Here is a 22,245-nt window from a genome sequence, read left to right as displayed (position 1 = left end):
AACCCAGCTCTCAGATCTCCTCCCCGATGCTTCTTCCCTTCCAGGCATCGCATCTGAGGCCATAAAAAAAATCCCACAAGGACTAAATTGAAGGCAAAGCGCCCACGGGAGCGCCAAGAACAGGCTTGGACTAGTCGCACTCTTCCACCCCACCAAAACTTGGGGCCAGCAAAGATTTTCAGGCGGGCTGGGGAGGACGGGGACATGACGACGACTTGCTGGAGACAAAGAGAGCTCTTTCCCTGAAGGATACCCCACCCCAATCGCCTTCACAGTCTACAGCATGACCTCAGTCTGTGGAAAGTAAATCTCAGCGCCCTTCCCTCCCCACCGTCCCACCAGCGGTCCTCCTGGACCACCAGCAGCAGCACCCTCTGGAAGGAGGACACAGCCATCAAGACGGTTTGTCGAGACCATCAAATAATAATTTACTGTGATTCAATCTGTGGCTCTGTACAGTCGCCGGGGAGGGAGGAAGCCAAAGGAGGAGGGGATGGGGAAGGAGGGGGGGGGGAGGGGGAAAAAAAAAAAAAAAAAAAAAAAAAAGAAAAAAGTCGTTTGCGGCAGGCTTGGGTGAAGTGCGAGATAGTCCTTGGAGGGGCTTCATGCTCCCCCTGTCCTCTTCCTCCTCCTCCTCTTCCTCTCCCCCTCCCCCTATACTCCTCCCCTGAATCCGTTTGCTTCTTCCTTCGCTTCACCTCTTGCCTTGCACTCTGCACAGTGGGAACCTCTCCAAGACACGGTCCAGTCAGCTGAAACCAGAAGAGGACACTCATTAGCACCCATTCGCTGTCAGAACCAGTGGGGCCGTTTCCATTACCCACCCCTCACATTTTGGGATAACCCTTCCAGTGACCACAGAGGGAAAGCAAAGGGCTATACAAGTTTTGGAGGTCTGGACCTAGCTCAGCAAAACATCCGCACGTGTGTGGAAGGGAACAAGCACATGGTCTGTGGAGTGATGGGTGAGCCTCGGGCATCTCACCAGACCTTCTGCCTCTGCCCAAACCTTGTCGTCGGAAGGGGCGTTGTTTGGTGAGATCTTTCTCCCTCCTCCAGGGATGATGAGAACCACAAAGTGAGTCCAGGGCAAATACAGCCAAATCTCCCTGGCCACACACCCACCCCTCTCCTCCCCAAAACCCAGTGTGCCCTTGCCTTACTTCTCCTTTTGTGCCCTGATGTTCCTCCCTTCTCTGCTCTTGGCCACTGCAGCTAGAGTAAGCTGGGATGTCTCATTTCCAGTCTCTGCCTGAGCAGAAAAAGATGTGGGCAGTTCACAGGGCATGCTCTCTTAACAGAGGGGAGTGTTTCCAAGAGACTCCTTCCCACTCCTTCTTGCCCCTCTTTTTGAAGGCACTGCCCATGCCGGTGCTGGCCACCAGGCTGTGACGAGGACTGGGATCCTGGCAGTCGGTCTAGGGGAGCAGACACATCCGCCAAGCCCATGCCGTCAGCTGTGAGCCAGAGCAGGAAACGAGCCCCGAGCTCACATCCCCATCCGGAGGAAAAGGTCCTGAACATCTGGAGGACCCGAACATCTGGAAAACCTCCCTTAGCAACGATAAGTGTGCTGGGCACAGCATTCAGCTTGTCCCCCAGGAGACCTTGCACGCCTCGGCTGGGAGCGGAGGGGTGGGGTGCTCGGGTGGTTTCTTTGCTCATAGGAAGCAAATGCTGCCAGCGTTTCTTTATATTTTTTTTTTTTTCAGGGAAGAACTCTGCTGCGCTCACAGCCTTTGTCTCAAAAAGCAACGGAGGAACACCAGCTGCCCACCTCCACCTTCAGTGAGACCCTCTTAGCACCATCTCTGAACACGATGTGCTTCTCTTTAGGACTCCAGCAGTTGTGCAATGGGGGGAAGGGCCAATTCAGGTGCTTGGAAGACTCCCCAAAAGATGCTAAGGGTAATGTTTGTGCAGGTTTTTCTCCCACACCCCAGTCCCAGATGTCCTTAGACGTACTTCTCCCCAGTGGACTCATCCCCCATTGCCTCTCTCTCCACTACTGCCATGGAAGGAGCTGGTTACACAGCCAGATGTTCCCAGGCATTTGGCTTAAGGCCACCCAGCTCACACAGAGTCACCAAGAGCTCCTCCTCACTGCTATCCAGCAGGATTGCAATGATTTAAATAAACTCATCATTAAAAAAAAAAAAACAAAAAAAAAAAAACAAAAAAAAACAACAACAAGGAAAGAAAAAGGAGAAAAACAGGCAAACGAACACGGACAATCTGAACGACACTGTTTCTGGCTCCAGCATGCACAATTCATAAAAGCGAAACAGCCCCCTTATGGCTAGTTCTCAACATTGCATCAGTTCCAAATATCCCAGGGGAATAATAATGGGGAAAACTCTTCTGAGGAACACAAGACTTTCACGGTGAGAACAGGTCTGTTCTGAAGCTTTAGGACAAGGCAATTTGCACGAGTGCATTCGGAGGCAACACGCTCACCCTGCTCTTCGTCTGAACTCTTCCTAGGGCCAGCCTGGTGAATGCGCGGCGAGCCGCACACCTGCAACACCAGCTTAACTCCTCTTTCAGAGGGGTGGCATGGGAAGGAGTTTTCCCAGGAAAAGTATGACAAAGCACATATTTTTTTTTTATTTCAGTTCTGTAGAATTTTGTTCCAAAAAATGAGGAGAAAAAACAAACAACCCTTTCCTCCTACACACTTCCTCAAGAAAGGGGGAATTTTGACTTACCTATGTTTTCACAGAAAAATGCTATTTCAGTCAAAAAGGTGTTTCATTAAAAAAATATGCGTTGCTGGAATTGTTTGTGCTGCATTTCTTTGCAGACGAGTGCATCTGCAGTCACCTCCTGCCCTACGTCTAATATACCCCCGCTGAACCCATCTCCTGCTTCCAAAACTCACCGTAGTCACGATATCACACATTTACAGTTCATGCAGCCGGGGCCGCTCTCATCTGGGGGATTCAGCTTGCGCAGCTTGTGCTGACGGATCTCCCGCACCAAGGTGTAGAAGGCATCTTCAACGCCCTGGAAGAAAAGCATCGCTTGAAGCAGCATCCCACTTCGAGAGGGGACAGTGGAGAGATGAGAGGGCTTTGCTCCCCAGCTAGGTGTCCCTAGCGCTGTCTTCCACCAGCGCGGGTTGGAGACTTAAAGGCATGAAACCAAGTTGGGAAGACTAACAGGGATCTTACTGTGGCCACCAAACAGCGAGCAAGTTCGAATGAGCAACCACAAGGCCAAGGATCTCTTAAGTCCTTGAGATTCATCAGCTTTCAGCAGCCTGAATGAGGTCTACCACTCAAGAAAAAAGCCACCACTAGACCACTGGAAGTATCAGTTGCTCCGCTTCCACCCTTGTGCTCTGGGAGCCCCACATGTTCCTTCCAGCACTGGTATAGTCTGCATGTAGGTCTGCCAAAATAGACCATGGATGAGGTTGGCCAAGTCCCCTGAGCTTAGCTGACCTGCAGTGACTACGGGGGTTATTCCAGAGCCTTGGAGAAAGCCTTGTAGAAAGCCTTGTAGAAAGCATCTTCCCTTCACTGCTGCCAGAGCATGAATTAGCACTTAGGAACGGAGGCTCAAGCCCGGCGAGGGGAGGGAACATCCTGATGGAACATTTAGCCTTCAGGAAGCAAGTAACCCTGGCCCTTGCACCCATCTGTCTGCAAGGTGGTGTCTGCCCGTTCCTCCCTCTCCAGGACAGCACTGGAGAAGCGAAGAAAAAGAAGATTTTGTTTAAAACCCTCCTCCTACCTGTCTGGTTTTGGCAGACGTTTCTATGTAGGGGATGCCGTAACTCCGGGCCAGGTCCTGCGCTTGCCGGGTCTCAACTGTCCGAGCAGGTAGGTCACATTTATTTCCCACCAGCACCATGGGAACATCATCAGAGTCTTTCACCCTCTTGATCTGCTCCCTGTAAGAGTAAGAGGTGCCAAAATGAAGGGAGAAAAGGCATCAGCGGGCAGTTCCAGGACGCTCCCCACCATCTACACTGCACTTCGTTCATGCCAAGTGCCTTGTGTTGGGCTTTCAAGAGAACATAAATGACCATGGCACATACATGAGTAAACAGCAAAATAGCTAGGGCACTTTTGGAAATGAAAACTAAACATACTTCTGCTCTTTAAATACAACTGTTTACAAAACACAACTCGAAATTATGACAATCTATATTAAGCTATGAGTTTAAGATAGTTTAAGTTAAATAAAAATGCATACTTAAACAGTTACCTGTGTTATTTCCAAGATTTTGGATCGAGTAATCCCCCTGAATGGGGATAAAAAAAAAAGGAAAAAAAACAAAAAAATCACCTGCAACCAGAATTTGCTGAGCTGATAAACCAGCTTTTGGCAGCCGTAACCTTTTCTGCAGATGCACAGGCAGAATTTGCTTCCTTTCAGTTTAGTTCAGGTCACTCAAAGTTGAGAAACCAACTGGGAAGCAAAAAAAAAGCTGTAATGCTTGCTTCTTCATTCCAACATCGGATTTAAAATTAGGTGGGCGAGGATGAGATCTACCACTTCTAAAAATCTTAAAGGCCATTATGACCGCAAACAATCCATTCAATTCCCTCCTGATAGATAATAACTTCCTTTGCCTAATAAATCACTTAACTTCAAATGCAAAACAGCTTTTCTTTTTTACTTGCTCATGCACCCAGAACATTTAACGTGGTTTTATTTAACTAATAAAAGCATTAGTTAAAATGCTGATTTCTGCATTTTAATTGACTTCAAATTTCCATACAAAAGCAACTGGACATGTATCACACACACACAAAAAAAAAAAAAAATCAATCATCATTTTTTAATGCAGTAGAACCTAGAAATGAAGTCTGACTATATGTACAATATGCCATAAAGCCACTTACATGTTCCATGTAACATCCTGATCAGCAAACGCAAGTACTAAATTTAGTGCACGGGCTACACTTAGCTGAAAAGAGATACCTCCTAATGGTTGCTAACCAGGGAGAGCCAGCGTTTCTCTGGGGAATGTTCTTTTAAAAGTGCAAACACAAAGAGCACAGACGAAATGAGATGAAAGCCAGCGATTTACATCATGATTAAAACTGAGGCTTGAAATCGAGCCATCCTGCGAGTGATTCACAGGGACCAGCCCCAGCACAAGGATGAATGCTGCTGAATCCCTCAGGTGCTTTAGGAAAATCCCATCCTTTGTCCTCCAGTTCAGTTAAAACAAGCCAAATTAGTCCAACCATATAGTTATTACACGGAACAAGCCTGCTAGCTGAAGACTGAGATATCTTGACAGCTCGGAGCAGCGCCTCTGACTGCGGCACAAGGAAGGGCTGTGCCTGTGCTCGGAGCTACAGGATTAGCTGGGACCCAGGTTTATAATGAGGGCCTGAAGTACACGGTCCCTTGGTGGGCAGTGGACAGTGGGGATAGGCAGAGCCATCTCTTGCATCCTCTCCAAGTGCTTACCATCACAGCCAAGCCTCAAAAAAAGAAAAAAAAGGTGCAAAGCAGAGATCCCTCCCTAAGCTAGCACTGGGGTAACCGGTGAACGTTCCTGCTGCGTTTATATCACCTCCTGGGCTCTCCAGCTCTGCAGGTGAGATGGCAGCAGAGGGGAGAAATGGGACGAGTAACCTGGTTGCAGCCGAAGCAGGACCGTGCCGGGATGGGGTCCCTGCTCTGCCACTGCCTGCCCAGTGGGCATGCTCCTGGGCAAGTCACCTCGATGGGGCTCTGACTCTCCTCCTGCTCCGTCTTTGCCCCGGTTGAAACCGAGCTCCAATGTGCCAGGACTGCCTCTCCCCGCATGCCTGAGGCCGGCAGACGGCAGCCTCGCCAGCAGCACTCCCTGCCCTTCCCAGCCTCCTCTCCCAGCTCCCAGGCCCAGCAGAAGCCGCTGAGATCGATTGCACTAACAAAGCAATTCCATTAATTAGGGAGGGAAGGGAGGGGGTCATAGAGGATCAGCTCTCTCTTTAGTCACCATAAACACTTAAACATTACATTACTGAGTCCCCAAAGGCCACAAGCAATCCCTTCGGATGGGTTTTATTGGAGTCTCTGACATTAGCCGTCTGCTCCTTCTCTTCCCTGGGGAATGGCCACTTGAGCTAATTGTCTTTGCTGGCAGCCAGTGCTTCTACTGCAGGGCCTGATCTAAAAGGGAGGGCAGGAGGGCGCAGCGGCAAGGCCTCCCTTTTGCACAGGACAAGAGGGAAGGGGCCCTTCCCAGGATACCGACCTGTACTGGTGAATATCTTCAAAGGACTTGGTGTTGTTGATGGCGAAGACGCAGAGGAATCCTTCCCCCGTTCTCATGTACTGGTCTCTCATGGCACTGTACTCCTCTTGCCCTGCAGTATCCAAGATGTCTAACAAGCAGGTCTCTCCATCGATGACGACTTGCTTTCTGTAGGAATCCTGCAGGCCAGGAGAGGGAGAGAAAGGGAGGAGGATGCATTAAGGGAGGGCTCGGGTCGGGCCAAGCGCAGGGATGCAGCAAGTGCATCCCTGGGAAGATGCCAGGTCACGCTCTGCCGGGGTTTAGCTCCCATTAAATAGCCGATTTAAAAATGGGAGGGAAAGGAAAAAGAAGTAGTTAAAAAAAAAAAAAAAAAGAAAGGAAAAAAGGAGCAGCTGGGCAGGTTTCCCCTTCTCTGGCAGAGCCATGGAGAAGACAGCCCCTGGCTTGCTCTCCTCATTCCCAGCCCTGCCTCTGTCAGACCAGGGGCAGCTTTGTCTCCACCACACCACATAGCCCTTGACGACTATTTTCCCAAGCTTTATTTAGTCCCGACTAATCCCTTCTGCTGCCGCCCAGCCCAGGTGCTAGAAGGGGACACCCAGGAAAGGCAGCTCTGGCCGGCCAGGGCTTCTAGCCACTGCCTGTGATCTGCAGGGCTGGAAGGTGTTTAAGATCACCTGGAAATCCAGCACCTCCAATGCATCTCTGGTCGGGCACCGGAGGCGATATGCCACCAGTAAGGCTGCAAACTGGGCTTGACAGTAAACCTCTTCTTCAAACATGAGAGAAAAAAAATACCACGCTGTGAGGAGGGTGTTTCCCACAACCAGTCTGTGCCCAGAGGGCTCCAGGAGAGGTAAGGGACTATCCAGGCAGGTCCTTTGAAGTTGGGGGTTTTCCCTGCAGCAGAGGCAATTGCAACTTATCCCAGATGCGTGAAGGCCTGGAAATCACCCAGGGCATTCCTCAAAAGGTTTCATTTTCAAGGCAGGCTCCTCAAAGCACCGCTCCTCCCCACCATGCCTCTCCCCGTGTGCCCGGTCTCATCAGGGGATGCTGATGAACAGCTGCATCCCTCTCCAATAGTGGTCCCCTGGGTACGGTGCAGTATCCTCGACTCTCAGTAAGAGAAGGAAGCCAAAACCAAAGGTAAGAAAAAGGTGCAAGTCAGCAAAACGACCACGACAGCTCTTTGCAGCCACTCACAGAGGCTACGGCTGCAGTTTAAAATTAATTCAAAAGTCTGCTGCTCTTCCAACGACCACAACAATGTTATCAGATGAGCTTTGCAGGTCTGTAGACAAACAGCCGACGCAGCAAAGGTCACCGACAGGACCAGCAGCAGCACGGAAAGGGAATGGGGCCAATGCAGCCTCCACCCTTTGGTTCATTACTGCAACAACATCATCTACTGGGGCTAATTAAAGTCTTTCCTCACCTTGCAGAAAGGGCTACAAAATCAGACGATGACATCTACTCCGCCATGACCTTCTGAGCCGTGCTTTCCCAAAAAGGGGAACTGATGACCCACTGGGAATAAGCGTGGAGTGATGGACTGGCTTCCAGCCAGCTGCTCTGAAGGCAACTGGATGGCTGCCCTGCAGGGATGCGCTCCCATTTCTAATCAATAATGTACCTGGAGCCTCCTTGGTGCAAGGCAGAAGAGCACTGGTTCCACCTCTGGGGTCCCAGTGCCTGGCAGGGATTGGCAAAGGGGACCCCAGTGCTCTGCTGGGCAGAGCATCCTCCCACCCCTCCACCCTGGCTTGTGGCCAGACAACCAGCCTCTCAGCACATGTGCTCACAATTAATCATTAAATTCCCAAATACAGGAGGTCTCACCAGCAGACAGCACACCTATGGAGAAGCAATCCCACACCTTGGCTCAGCTCATCAACAGGCTGCTCACTAACGAAGCAAAGGCATTAGCAGTCTTGCAGAGAATGCTTTGCAACACGCTCCCCAAAGGAAGGGAACAAGCTTCCCCCACCCTTGCTTTGTGCCCAGCTTCATCCGAATCCCTCCGGGATGCTCAGGACGGTAGCTCAGCCATCCCTGCCACGCTGCCAGGTGACCTGGCTGCCACTGCAGGGGTAGCTGCCACCAGCCTACGTGTCCAGGCACTGGCACCCTGCAGCCTCAATGCTCCTCTGTAGCCCCCCATGTCCTACCCCACCTTCTTGCACAAGGAAAAGTGGCCCAACCCAGCTGTGAAGTGCCAGGCAGCAAAAACAATGTCCAGTTGGGGTTCAGACTCAGGATTCCCAGACGGATGCTGGGAGCACCCCATGTATGCTGGGGGACCACGCCAAGAGGTCTATTTGGTAAATGCTACGGTCAGAATATGACCGGAGGCTCAGGAAGCTCGTTAGTACCTGACTGCTAAAAGCTGGAAGACGAACCCAAGAATTTCTCAACACAGTCTAACTCTTTACTCCATCCCTGCTCACTCGCCGTGGGACACTGCCAGCAGCATACATTTCCTTGGTGCCTTGGCCCTCCCGTTCACAAAATAAAGGTCTTACGGGTCCTCGGCAGCCCAAGAACACACATGCAAGTGTGTGCTGTAACAGGTCAGTTGGCACTGAGTTACAAAGACAGGTATTTGCACTAGTCAATCAGGAGGGCGGGCAGGGGTCAGTCAGGGTCTCTGCCCCAGAGGGGGGACAAACTCACTTCTCCATCCCTCCTCGACTCATTTAAGTGATAGGTAAAGCCTTTGCCCCATGAACATATACTTTTTTTTACCCCCTCTTTTATCCTGCTCATTTCAGCATTGTTGTGCTGTTTGTTAGCTGGCTGAACAGTCAAGAGTCAGCTCCTGGGCACAATCCAAAGCAGCTTAGTCACAGCAGGGTGGTTTGTTGGTCACATTCAGATGGCTGGCAGGTAACTCTCTGTGCATCCTAAAATCCCCATAAAATGAAGCGTAAGTGACAGGAATCACCCTGGAATGAGTGAGAAGATGGCCGGGGTGGGAGGGGATGCGGGGCATGACCAAGGGAGCTGCAAAGGCATCAGGGCTGGTGGGATCTGCAGGTGGAAAAGCATCAGGGGTGAGAGGGGTGAAGAGTGGCTCATGGCTGCTTTAGGAAGAGAAGAGGAGGAGGAGAAGAGCAGAGTGGGGCTGGGGAGAGCAGGGGAGGAGAGCAGGCGTCTCCTGAGGCACAGGAGCGGGCAGGGTGAGGAGGGTGTGCTGGGAAATGCCATGCAAGGTTTACATTCCCCACTGCCTGTTTACATGGAGAAAATTCCCTGGAGGGTACGTACAGCAGGGAGGCAGCTAGAGACAAAAAAAATAGGATGCCAAAATCCAACACATCACTGGGTCACAGCTGCCTCTGCCCACCTTAAGGTCCAAGAGAGGATCCATCCATGCAGATGTCTCCCCAGGGCGGTTGCTTTCCATCAGCAGCTCTTTTGCCAAAAACCCGGAACAGGCTTCTAAGAAAAGCCTATGATGCTACTGGTGATGAGCACTTGAGGGAAGAGGAGCAGGGGAAGAAGGCAACGGCATCCATAAGCAAGGTGCAGCACCGAGAAACTCAGGAGCCCTTAAATTAAATTCCAGCCTCTGCCGCGGACTTTCTAGGTGACCTTGGCCAAATGATGTAATAGCACGTGCTTTTAAGTGCTTTCTCTCCTTCTCATCTGTAGGATTGTAAGACTATTTCAGCCTTTCTACCAGGCCTTGTCTTGCTAGTTTATTTAAGTTGTAAGCTCTTCAGGGTGGGGACTACACTTACAACACCTACCAGAGTAGATTTCTGGTCCCAGCTGGGGCCTTTTAGCCATTATGATAATAATAACTGCAGCAACCACAGCTGCATTTATACACATCTGGTAGAGAATCCTTTAGGACTGCAGACAGGAAGGTTATTGTCCAAGAGGCATGACAGAGCTGCAATTTGCCTTCCCAGGGTGGACTTACTCCTCATGCAGAGCCACAGCTGCTGCCCACATCTCCCCTGAATGAAGGTGTAAGTCATGCAGGGTGTAATTAGCATCTCGCTAGCAACGGTGAAAGCGGTCAGAGAATGGAGTATGTTTTTAAAAAGTAAAAGAGAAAACAATAGTGTAACGGAGATTGAAGACCAGACCCTGCCTCTGCACAGCCTGGAGGAGGACAGGGTCCCTGCCAGCTTCCCCAGGCAGGGTGCTGAGCTAGACAGGTCAGTGCTACCATTCACACCGACTATGAGACCCATACATCAACCTTTACCTCCTCAAGATGGAGCAGAGGCAACACTCTGAGAACCACAACAGTTCAGCTGCTCAACCTACAGGACACACATAATACTACCAAGCTCTGATAAAACCCATTTCAGCAGTAAATCTCAAAACATCCTGCGTGAGAAGTCAATATATTTACTCTGATTTCACAGGAGGAGAAATGGAAGCACAGGCACAAAATGGCTCTTCAATCCCAAGCCTTTAACCCCTCCCTACGCTGTTGTCTCATCAGAAAGGAGGACTTTTGCGCTACCTCGCAGGTCCTGCCCAGCTCTGCCTGCTTTTGCCTCCCTCACCATCTCTCTTCAGCAGACACCACTGTCCTTCTGCAGGAGGCACAAGTTGGTCATTGTGACCTCCAAACACGCACCTAGCAACTCAGAACAGCTCTGTGAAGCAGACGAATATCCCTGCTCAAGTTCAGGGACTTGAGACCAAGCCAAATACACTCTGGGTTGGAGGCAAAGTGGAGAAGAGCAAGAGGAAAACACACAGAGAGACAAACCCCATGCCCAGAGCCGCTTACCTCTATCGTGGGGTCATACTCGTCAACGAAATGGTTCTGAATGAGCTGTATTGTCAAAGCACTCTTTCCGACACCACCAGCTCCCACCACCACCAGCTTATATTCAGTCATCTTCCAGCCGACTCCAGCTCAGGAATTCCAGGAGCACCACCACCTGCAAGGAGAAATATGGCCACCATGTTAGTAGAGGGGGTCCCTCCCCATCACCGCCTGCTCTGCAGCAGGGCTGAGTGGTCAGCCCCCCCTTTTCTGCCAGGGAAGGCAGAAATCTGCAAAGCACAGCCTCATTCCTTGGGTACTGAGCGTTCCCAATGCCCTCTGCACATCCCAGGAGCACCCAAGTACTTACTGCAAGGTAGAGACAGCAAGGTCTGGGATCTGGCACATAACACAAGAGACACCTAATTCTGCAAAGCAGAGGTGAAGGGATGCGCCCCTTAAGGTTTTAATCACCTTTTAAGCTGCTTGACTTCGTAGGGATTGAGGATGGGACAAGGTAAACCCACTTCACCGCTATTCTGTATGGCAAAGAGCCAGCCCTCACTCCTTGGGGTGAAAACCAGCAAGCCACCCATCAGGGATGCAACATGCATTTAACATAGGTTTATAAAATTGTCCGTGAAACTGCCACCACAGGGTATCCTGCTCCAGGACCACCCCGGCGAGCCTGGCCTGCAAACGGGGAGATGGTGGAATGGCCTGTGTGCCCCAAGGGTCAAAGGCTTTCTTGCCTTCTTCCCACCCAGCAGTCTGACCACCCTGGGAATCTGGACAGAGAAAACTACACTTACTTCAGCCTGTCACTCCATACTGTGCCTCCAGAATCCACTGTCTTTTTGCTTTTATGCTCTGGGTGTCTCAAATGTGAGATAGCCTCACCTAAAACCATGAAACCACGGCAGCATCCAGAGCTATTTAACCCAATACTCTCCGCTAGTAATGAAGGTTACTTTCAAACAGGCAAAATAATCCATCAAACTGAATATAAAACTATGTTTATCCTGTGATACGCTGCAATCCTTCAGCCTGACGGTCGGGATGCAAATTTCACACATTCCCCGAGCAAACCTCAAGAGCTAAGGGAGTGTTGCTGATAGGAAAACAAAAGTACAAGCTGTGTAAATCAAAAGTAAACCCTACAGTAACAGATTTAAGAGGTCTGGTTTTCCAGAAGTAGTCAGCACTGTCTCTAATTTGCCTTATTTCAAGCTAGCAATTCAAAAATCACTAGATAGAATTGAAAGCCTTGGCCAGTGTGGTTTGGATGTCAATGCCCACGGGAGCGGGGAAGAAGTTCCAGCCCTGCCAAATACACTGTTAGCACCATGTCTTCACCCTCAAGGCTGCATTAAACCTCAGACCACAGGGCTGGTTTGAGATGGTGGCACATCCACACCCTCTGCCCATCCTCCAGCTACCAATGCCTCTCAGTGTGCTGTCCATCACAAAAGGGAGGATGACTGCGGAAGGTGCACCCCTGCTCCCATGAGATGAAGCTGGCATGCCCCATGGATGAGCAAGAGATGCTATGAAGAATCACAGAATCATAGAATGGTTAGAGTTGGAAGGGACCTTAAAGATCATCTAGTTCCAATGCCCCTGCCACGGGCAGGGACACCTCCCACTAGACCAGGCTGCTCAAAGCCCCATCCAGACTGGCCTCGAACACCTCCAGGGATGGGGCATCCACAATTTCCCTGGGCAACCTGTTCCAGTGTCTCACCACCCTCACAGTAAAGAATTTCTTCCTAATAGAATGGCATCCCTGCCCTCCAGCATGTCAACCACACCGCACAGCTTGGTGTCATCACCAAATTTGATGAGGGTACACTCAATCCCACTGTCCACGTCTCTGACAAAGATGTTAAACAGCACCAGTGCCAGTACTGACCCCTGAGGAACGCCACTTGTCACTGGTCACCACTTCGACACCGATCCGTTGACTGCAACTCTTTGAGTGCAGCCATCCAGTCAATTCTTTATCCACCGAGTGTTCCATCCATCAAACCCGTGTCTCTCCAATTTACAGAAACGGATGTCATGTGGGATAGTGTCAAATGCCATGCACAAGTCCAGGTACATGACGTCAGTTCTTCTCCCCTTGTCCACCAACACTGTAAGCCCATCGTAGAATGCCACCAAATTAGTCAGGCACAATTAGCCCATAATGGAGCCATGTTGGCTGTCACCAATCACTTCCTTATTTTCCATGTGCCTTAGCAGAATTTCCAGGAGGATCTGCTCCATGATCTTGCCAGGCACAGAGGTGAGACTGACTGGCCTGTAGTTCCCGGCTCATCCTTTTTTCCCTTTTTAAAAATTGGAGGTTCTGTTTCCCCTTTTCCAGTCAGTGGGACCTTCACCGGACTGTCATGACTTCTCAAATATAATGGATAGTGGCTTAGCAACTTCATCTGCCAGTTCCCTCAGGACCTGCAGATTAATCTCATCAGGTCCCATGGACTTGTGCACCTTCAGCTTCCTTAGATGGTCTTGAACCTGGTAGTCTCCTACAGTGGGCACTTCCTCATTCTCCCAGTCCCTGTCTTTGCCTTCTGTCACTTGGGCGGTGTGGCTAGAGCCCTTGCCAGTGAAGACTGAGGCAAAAAAGTCATTGAGTCCCTCCAGCCTTGTCCATATCGCAGGTGACCAGGTCTCCCGTTTCCTTCCGGAGAGGGCCCACATTTTCCCTAGTCTTCCTTTTGTCAGCGACACACCTATAGAATTCTTTCTTGTTGCTCTTGACATTCTTGGCCAGATTTAATTCTACTGGGGCTTTAGCATTCCTAACCTGATCCCTGGCTGCTTGGAGGATTTCTCTGTATTCTTCCCAGGCTACCTGTCCTTTCTTCCACCCTCTGTAGGCTTCCTTTTTGAGTTTGAGTCTCTCCACTTTCTCCATGCAGGCCTTGGTGGTTTTGCTTTATTTCCTCTTTGTTGGAATGCATCGCACTTGAGCTTGGAGGAGGTGATCCTTCAATATTATCCGGCTTTCTTGGGCCCCTCTTCCCTCCCAGGCTTTATCCCACAGTACCCTATTAAGCACGTCCCTGAAGAGGCCAAAGTCTGCTCTCCTGAAGTCCAGGGCAGCGAGCTTGCTGTGCACCATCCTCACTGCCCTAAGGATCTTGAACTCCACCATCTCATGGTTACTGCAGACAAGGCTGCCCTTGACCTTCACATTCCCCACCAGCCTCTCCTTGTTGGTGAGAACAAGGTCCAGCATGGCACCCCTCCTCATTGTCTCCTCCATCACTTGGAGGAGGACGTTATTATTGACACATTCCAGGAACTTCCTGGATTGCTTGTGCCCTGCTGTGCTGTCCCTCCAACAGATATCATGGTGGTTGAAGTTCCCCATGAGGAACAGGGCTTGTGAACGTGAGGCTGCTCCTATTTGTCTACAGAGGGCCTCATCTGCTCAGTCTTTCTGGTCAGGTGGCCTGTGGCAGACCCCCACTGTAACATCACCTGTCCCTGGCCCTCCCTTTAATCCTGACCCATAAGCTCTAAAACTAGGTTGCTATCACAGAAGGTGCTAATTGTGAATGATGATTAGGGTTAGGAGGAGCAAATCACATTTCCGCAACACCGTGTACTTGCCATGGCCCTTCAGCAGGAGAAAATTCATTCCCACACACCTCCTCCCTTACATTTCTGCCCCAGCTCCGCTGAGAAAGAGGAACTTTAATTTGGGGAAGATTACAAAACCCCAAAAGTTTAAATAGAAATCCACCCTCATCGGACTACAAGCCCTGCCCACTGAAAGTCACCCCAGGGTCAGATACTCCTCCACAGGCATCATCTGCGAGCTCTGGGGAAGCCACCCGAAACACAGCAGGTAGCACGAAGACGAGCTCACGGTTGCCCTGGATGGTCACCATTCAACACAGGCTGCAACACCATTGCAGATTAGACACGCACACACCCCCTCCCCCTCCCCAGTCAGTTAAATCACTCTGCCCTCCTCTCCAGGCTCACCAGCCCTCTCCTGAAACCCTGGAAGCTGGTACAAACTGTGCCACCAAAAGCCACTCTAGACTCAGCCTGCATCTGATGCATTTGCTAACACAGCAAACATCTAATGGAAAGCAGGCCAGAACTTTCTGCTTTCAATCCCTACCTGACTGCAACCTTAAACCACTCAGACAGCTCAATCATCCACTCGAGCTGGGAGCAGTCAGACACAACCACCTCTTGCCAAAGCTCTCTTCTGAGCTGCTGGCTCAGTAGCAGGAAGGCAAACAAAGCTCACGCCATTCTCAGCATCCAGGATCCTGAAGAAGGGCAAGGGAGGGGGTGCAAAAGAGCAACCAGAGCATAAGCATGTTACCAAGGAAGACCTCTGGTTGCTGTGCCGTTCCTCACTGCTGGAGAAGCTGAAGGTCGTTAAACACAGTGTAAAAGCAGCGATGGTGGAGGAAATGAAATGCAAATAATGTGATACTCTAGGTCCATACCCAAAAGTGCCACTGCTTACCTAAAAAGTCTGATGTGCCTCTGTTCTGGCAGCCAAGGAAGAGATGCAGGTTGAAAGCAAGGCTGCAGGAAACAACCTAAATGACCACACGAATTGACCATGCACACGTTGCTCTGCTCTGTCCCCCACATATATGGACTTCTCACACACACTACTTCTCAGGGACAAGAGAAATCCCCACCCCAGGCTTCTCATCTCTCTCAGATGGGAAGGGACAATTACCATGAGGGACGGTGACAGGCTGAAATGGGGACTGAGGAGCAAACACTGACTGACTGTCTCCATCGACACTGCTGGGGATCACTCCTGCAGCAAAACAGCTTCACAGCTGAACACAGAGGGGTCCTGCGGGTCTGAAGAAACTCTGCAAGCAGCTCCCATCTTGCATACAGAGCAGGGAGATCTGCAACCCCTGCAACACACAGAGCTGCAAATAAAGGCCTGCAGTGGCTACAATGGACCTTGCTCTGCATCTGGTCCTGATGATGGAGCAGCTACCGTGATGACGCTCAAGGGGAACTGTACAACCGCACAGGTCTGTGGGCCTTCCTAAGGCAGTGAGAAAAGCCTAGACTCAATATGAGGAGGAGAAGACATGAGTCCTCGAGGAGGCAATCATCCCTCGAGACCACCCCAGTGTCAGGCACTGCTTGGCCCACAGCCCACACAGCCACACCAGCCTCCTGGTCCACACTGCAGCAGGAGGCCGTCACCCACGGCAGCTTAAGGGTCTTCCCGTGCTCCAGAACCCAGCTGAGCTCCACTGCGCAGCAGAGGGGCAACCACACACCAGCAAGCCCTGCACAACACCACCCCAGCCCACAGCTTTGAACTCTGGCTCTTCCAGAGAAACACAAACCCCTGTCTCCCTACTCTGCACTCACCCAAGAGGTGGGGGAAAGGAGGGGAGCAAGAAAGTTATTGTTCCCCACCACTCACGGCCAGCACACAACAATTCACACACAAGAACTCTGCAACGTTGGTGTCTGCTCACTCACATCATACCTAGAAGGTGCTGGTGCCTCGGCTAACTCTTCACAGCTCTGCACGCCATCCTCACCCCAGCAATGGCAGGGGAGAGTCTGCAGCTTGCAGAGGATGGTGAGTCCAGCCCACCCAACTGTTTCATACCATCACCGCAAAACGTGTCCTAATGTAGAGCGGGAGTGTGGGGAATGATGGACAGCTCTGGGCACGAGAGCTGCCTGAATTAATGTGTGCTAAAATCACTGTTCAGACAAACTTGATTCCTTTCCCAGAGGATCCTCGATGCAAGCTCTTCACAGGCAGCATGCAGACCCAACTGCTCATCAGAGCACATGCAAATACCACAGGAGAGGGAGCCTGGCCAAAGGCTGCAGGGAAAGCGGGGATTTCCATATGGCCAGGCTCTGTCACAGAGCTGGACAGCTGGTCTTATCCCTAAATTGACCTTACCAACACCACCTCATAGCTCCTCATCACGCTCTTTGCTCCTGAACATGGGAAGAGCAAGGCTGCATGCACGGGTTTTGATGCAGAGGTGGCTGTTCCTCAACGCCACATGAACATCACGACTACTGCATGGTCTGGTTCAAAGAACAGACATCCCAAAGACAATGTTTCTGTCTTTCCAAAAAAACAGAGGCAGGGAAGGGAGAGTGGGACTCCTGACAGAGCGATGGTAACAGACACCCCAAGTTTTCACACTTAGTATGGGGACACACCGGACAGAGGTTTACAGCCTGTTGGTTGTTGTGAAAGCTTCTCCTGTAGTGAGGATTTCAAGAGGAAGAGTTTTTATTTCTCAGCAGCTAACGCAGAGCCCAGAGCTGACCACAAAATAACAGAGGGAAACATGAAAGCACAGACTCCCAGTCCCACGCTGAGCAGGAACAGCGTTTATTCCATCCTCTGCAAGCTCTTCAAAATCTGAAAGCCTGATGTCTGGTGTTTTCCCTGACTATCCAAATTTATCACCTCTGCAGTACTCAACTGTCGCACCCTGCAAAACCCACGCAGGCCTGTCGAACAGACAGCTGAGCGAGACAGTGAGGAGGAGAGCCGTTCAGGAGCACCGTCCAGGAAGAGGAGGGCTGGGATCCATGTGCCAAGCCAACAGCCCCAGCGTGGAGCTGGACTGCTGCTGCTGTATTTCCTGACCTCGTGGATTTTCTCCTGTAGCGAGAGGGCTCCTGGCTCCCATTCAAAGCTGTCTAGGAAAGCCTCGCCGAGTGCTTCCGCCTGGCAGCAGCAGCTGCTCCCAGGCCAGTAGCTGGAGCCACGCAGCTTCAGCAAACAAGAAACATCTGCCAGCCTTGTGCAGGAAGCTAGGAGCACCCAGTGGGCATCAGCGTCTTTGTCTTGCAGGGAGGGGATGAAGGTGTAGGTGAGGGTAGAAGGCACATCTCCTTATCTTCTCCCCAGCCTGCACATGCGGGACAGCACAGAGGCTTTGCCCACAGAAGTGAGGACCAAGGTACTTGTCACAAGTTTTCGCAGGGCTAAGACCTAAAGCAGGTGTAGGCATCAAGGCTACAGGTGCTACCCAGAGGCTTAGCTGTGTCCTGCAAAGAACAACCTGATGTTCTTTATGGTCCCTCTTCTCCAGCACAGAGCTTTATCTGCAGGGGGAGAGGTGGTTTTGGGGACCTGACTGTGAAACCTCCAGAAATTCACTCAACAGAAGCAGAGATGAGGAACTCAATGGGCTCAGCACCATCAGTATGTCCCATCACAGCATCACATTTTCAAGAAAAACTCAGGTGTCAAGTGAAAGGGATTTGCAGTGGATTTCCAATGCATTCACCATGAGGGAGGCTCTGACACCCTTCCAACAGGATCACTGAAGGAGCTTTTCTCCTGTCGCCTTCTTTCTCCCTCAGGATGGACACCAAGCAAACTAAACAAGCCAAGAGACAGATTTTTGCACAGCACTGCTGTACTGAGGCCAGCCACGACAGAAGTTTTACAACTTTTCATGACTGAACATTTACCCTCTACCTGTCCGTTGGGAGTCTCTGCATTTAAAAGGCATCAGAAGTCAGTTTCACCTCTGCAAATCTCTTTGGACACGTCTCAGATTGGGTGCCCTTTCCTCCAAAAGACCTGTCCATAGGATCCAAAGAGCCCTGAAGACCACCACTGTTGCAGTATTTGATTTTATTTCCCTTCAGCAGAAATGTCCTGCAGGCAGAAGTGGTCTGCAGTCCTCTAGAAGAACAACGCTCATCTCAGCCTTTTACTGGCAGTCCACCACACCCGCAAGTCAGGAATCCTACTCCATGATTTTAGAACATTGACAAGGCAAACCCTGCTGGCTCGCCCCAGTGACTGTCCAGGCTCCTCCATTTGTTCACGCATAAGACTGTCACCAACGTCACAAAACGTAGCCTCTGGAGGGACTGAAGGAATCTCTCCAGCTGTGTGAAATGCCACCTTTTGTTTTCACTCAAGAGTTAAAATGCTGACGTTCTCCATAGCCCGCCCAGCCTGAAAGAGATTAGGGAAATGGGGCTGGCAAGCTGATGCTCTGTTACAAATCACAGCCCATCCAACACTTCATTTTGATTTACTTGTTGCTTTTTAAATTAACAAGTGGGCTGCAAATCTAACCCAGCATGCTTGTTGTTGACTTGCTGGCTGCGTACCCACAAATTCAGACAATGCAGCCCACAGACGAAAAAAGAGAGAGGGATGCCAAAGATGGAATAAAAGTTGCAAATGGTGGCCCTACTTTGGAAAAACAACTTGGAGACAATAAACGTCTTCTAATAGGGGAAAAAAGAAAAAAGCCTAAGAGGAACAGAATGGCTTCTTCCAGCCCCTGCAAGCTCTTCAAGATCTGAAGGAAGAGGCAGCCTGTCCCAAGAGACTGAGCACAAAAATACTGCTTCAGAGGAAAAAAAGAAAAGGGGTAAGGAATGACATAATGTAGGAGGCTCAAAACACAGGCACACATTCAAGGAGAAACCTGGGAGGAAGAATAGCACAAAGCTGTGGGCAGGGTTGAGGCACAGGCAGGTCTGGAAGAGAGGGATTGTCTCTCCACAGCAGCCATAAACGTGTCCCAGCAGCAAGGTGCAAGCCATGGCTTTACACAAGGTCTTGAACAGGCACAGACGGGTCCTTGCACCAGGCCCAGCCCTTGCACAGTTTCCAGTTGAAGCACCTCAGGCAACACAACCCCTCTGCCAGAGACTACCCAACCACAAAGAGCTTGTGAAGTCCCTGCTCGTCTTCCCTCTCCGGAAGAGATGGAAGGACAAAGCAAAACAAGATAGTACCACCCTCACCAACGTTGCTGTCGGTTTTCTGTTCCCTAGCTCCTGCTTCAGCCGTCTGATAGTTGAGTAAAAGACAAAGCTGCGCAATAACCAGCTGTTAGCAGTAAGCAGGTCAGGTCCAGCTATGCTGTTCTTGCTTTCCCTCTCAAACAATAAATATTCTAAATAAATTTCTTTGTTGCCAGCTTACTCTAAGAAAAGCATCTGGTAGGCAGCTATGCCTAAACCGCCCAAACAACATACACAAGTCAGTAATGCAAGAACCCCAAAGAACAAACCAGCTACCCAAGAGCTTTCCCTCTGTATGAAGGAATTGCTCCCCCAGCAAATACAGGCCACCAAAATTACTCTACATATCGTAAAATTAGCAGGCCCCTTATCTCAAGACCTTATAAACCAGGACTGCTCATGGCCATGTCTCCAGCATCATGGACGTGGCATGGGGAACAGCATGCTATCAGCAAGCTCTGGGAGGTGCTGGGACACGCTTGTGATTCATGGTGGGACCTTAACCTCCCACCATGAGCACTCTACCCTCCTCCCTGAAAGCAAGGAGTCTGTCCCACCATAGTCTCTGCAGAAGAACCAATCTTCCAAGCTAACTTCCACAGAAAGAAAGCATGCTGCTCTGCAGGTTACTTGCTGCCAGTCCATGGAAAGGTCTGAATAAAACAAGCAAGCAAATGATACATCCCACCCCACTGCTGAACATAGACCTTTAAAAAAAATCACAACCACATGGAAGAAACCACCTTGGGTAGCACCCAAGTAACCAGCTGAAAACACCAGTTGTCTGAATCTGTCAGGGCCAGCGGTTTGAAGAAACAAAAGACAGTTTTTAAATTATGCCCATGATTTATGATCTAACACTTAAATGCTGTTTGAGACTCTAGATGAGCAAGAGTAGCCTGCGTAAGGAAAGAAGAGACTGGAGTTTTGTCTGAAAGCCCGGTAAAGGTGGATGCATGAAGGCATAAACACACCGTGAAGCAGGCTGGGACAACAGGGGACAATTAAATAAAAAGTGAGCTCTTATCTTGCAGTCAGGACTTAGGACCTAGTGTTGACTCTGCCAACGCATGTGGGGGAGGAAAAGCTCTCACTGCCATGATGCAGAAGACTGCAAACTCCAGGGCTCCTCCGCTTTCATCTCCTCTCCAGCCTCCCAGGGCCAAGCAGGTGGTTCAGAGGCAGACGCTTCCCCGACTGGGCTGGCAGCTCTCCACCTCGCCCTGGAAAAGAGACTTCTCCCAGGCCTCCCAGCCTTTTTCAGAAAAACAAATGAAGAACATACTCTGTGCAACAGAGAGGCCAAGGCAGAGCTCAAGAGAAGAGGCAGCTTTTAACCCTCCTTTGCATTAAAATCCCATCTATAAATATGAATGGGATGGGTGAAAGGCAGCGCGATGTACCTTGAGCATACAAAGAGACAGACAGCTACCCAGGAAAGTTTAAAAACAAGACCCACATTATACATGATAATAACTATAACTGCTAAAATGTGTGGTAGGCAACCACAAACCCAGGCCCTGTGCAACCTCTTGACTTGCTAGACTCAGTACAAAATTGTATTGATTTTCCCACAAGATATAAGGCGCAACAAAGTAGAAACTTGTACCAGAGAAGTACCTAGCGCCAAGTATAACTGGATCTCTCTAATTACAGCTATTAACAGGCACAGAGAACATCAGGCTCTGGGGCAAATGGTGCCAGTAAGAAGCCATCTCCAGGCTGTTTTTTTTTTTTAAGGTACCTGATGTCTTCTGCCTGGTCCACTTGGTGATGAAAGGAGCAGCTGCAGGCAAGCTGCCAGGGAAAGGTACAGCCTCTCCCAGGACCAAGCAGCCCTGCCATCACACTATGGCAGGTCGCAGCCGCCTGGCTCTCTGCTGCAACAGCGTAAGACGGGACAAATTCAGACCTCACTACCGAGCTGCAAGAGATAGAGCATGCAGTGCTAGAGCTAGGGTTGGTGGCCACGCACGAACAGAAGCGCCATCCTCCTCGTTGTACAGACAGGCAAGAGAATACAAACAAGCCAAGGAATGAGCCTAAAGTCATCGATGCATGGTAAAGCTAGGAACTAAGTTCAGGCAGCGTGACTTCCCATCCAGGGTCTTCTCATGAGACAAAACGCTCCTAGTAGAGGTTTTGGATGGGAAAGCCGTTGGTGTCCTGCTGGGTCTTTGTGTTCAGCTGTCAGAGCTGGCAGCTCACCCCCAGCCCAGCTTCCCTGGGCAGAAACGGCTGGGGAGGCAGTGTACATCAAGTGGGAAAACCCAGAGTGCTGCAAGAGGCACCCTGCTCTCCAATAATCTTAATGAAATCACAACTGGGTCATGGCACAGGCAACCGGCAGAGGTGGATGCTCTGATGCACAGATAAGCAACAGGAGATGCAGGTAGGGCTGGGAAAAGAGGGGCAGGCTGAGCACCGCTGCTGTTTTCCCCACTCAAAGCCCAGCTACAAGAAAGTGGAAAGCCACTGGTACAAGGTGGCCTTGCACATCACTTAAGAAAAGGGCCAGTCC

At 50.5% G+C, this 22,245-nt stretch overlaps 1 protein-coding gene across 2 annotated transcripts in view; it reads right to left on the bottom strand.

Moving 5' to 3' along the window:
• Positions 1-535: 535 nt before the first annotated feature.
• The window catches only part of HRAS (HRas proto-oncogene, GTPase), a 46,713-nt gene continuing 25,003 nt past the window's right edge, over positions 536-22,245 (bottom strand). The window contains exons 1-5 of one of the 2 annotated variants that reach the window (XM_054199960.1): positions 10,971-11,099; positions 6,209-6,387; positions 3,739-3,898; positions 2,882-3,006; positions 536-752 (exon numbers count right to left, since the gene is read on the bottom strand). In XM_054199960.1, coding sequence (XP_054055935.1) covers positions 2,887-3,006; positions 3,739-3,898; positions 6,209-6,387; positions 10,971-11,081 — 570 coding nt within the window. In that variant the 5' untranslated portion in view covers positions 11,082-11,099 and the 3' untranslated portion in view covers positions 536-752; positions 2,882-2,886. Of the gene's footprint in view, positions 753-2,881; positions 3,007-3,738; positions 3,899-6,208; positions 6,388-10,970; positions 11,125-22,245 lie in introns of those variants that run through there. The other variant, XM_054199959.1, reaches the window with a different exon arrangement.

The sequence above is a fragment of the Rissa tridactyla genome, chromosome 4, assembly GCF_028500815.1.
Source record: "Rissa tridactyla isolate bRisTri1 chromosome 4, bRisTri1.patW.cur.20221130, whole genome shotgun sequence".
NCBI classification, from domain to species: domain Eukaryota; kingdom Metazoa; phylum Chordata; class Aves; order Charadriiformes; family Laridae; genus Rissa; species Rissa tridactyla.
This window is presented reverse-complemented; position numbering and strand designations above follow the sequence as displayed.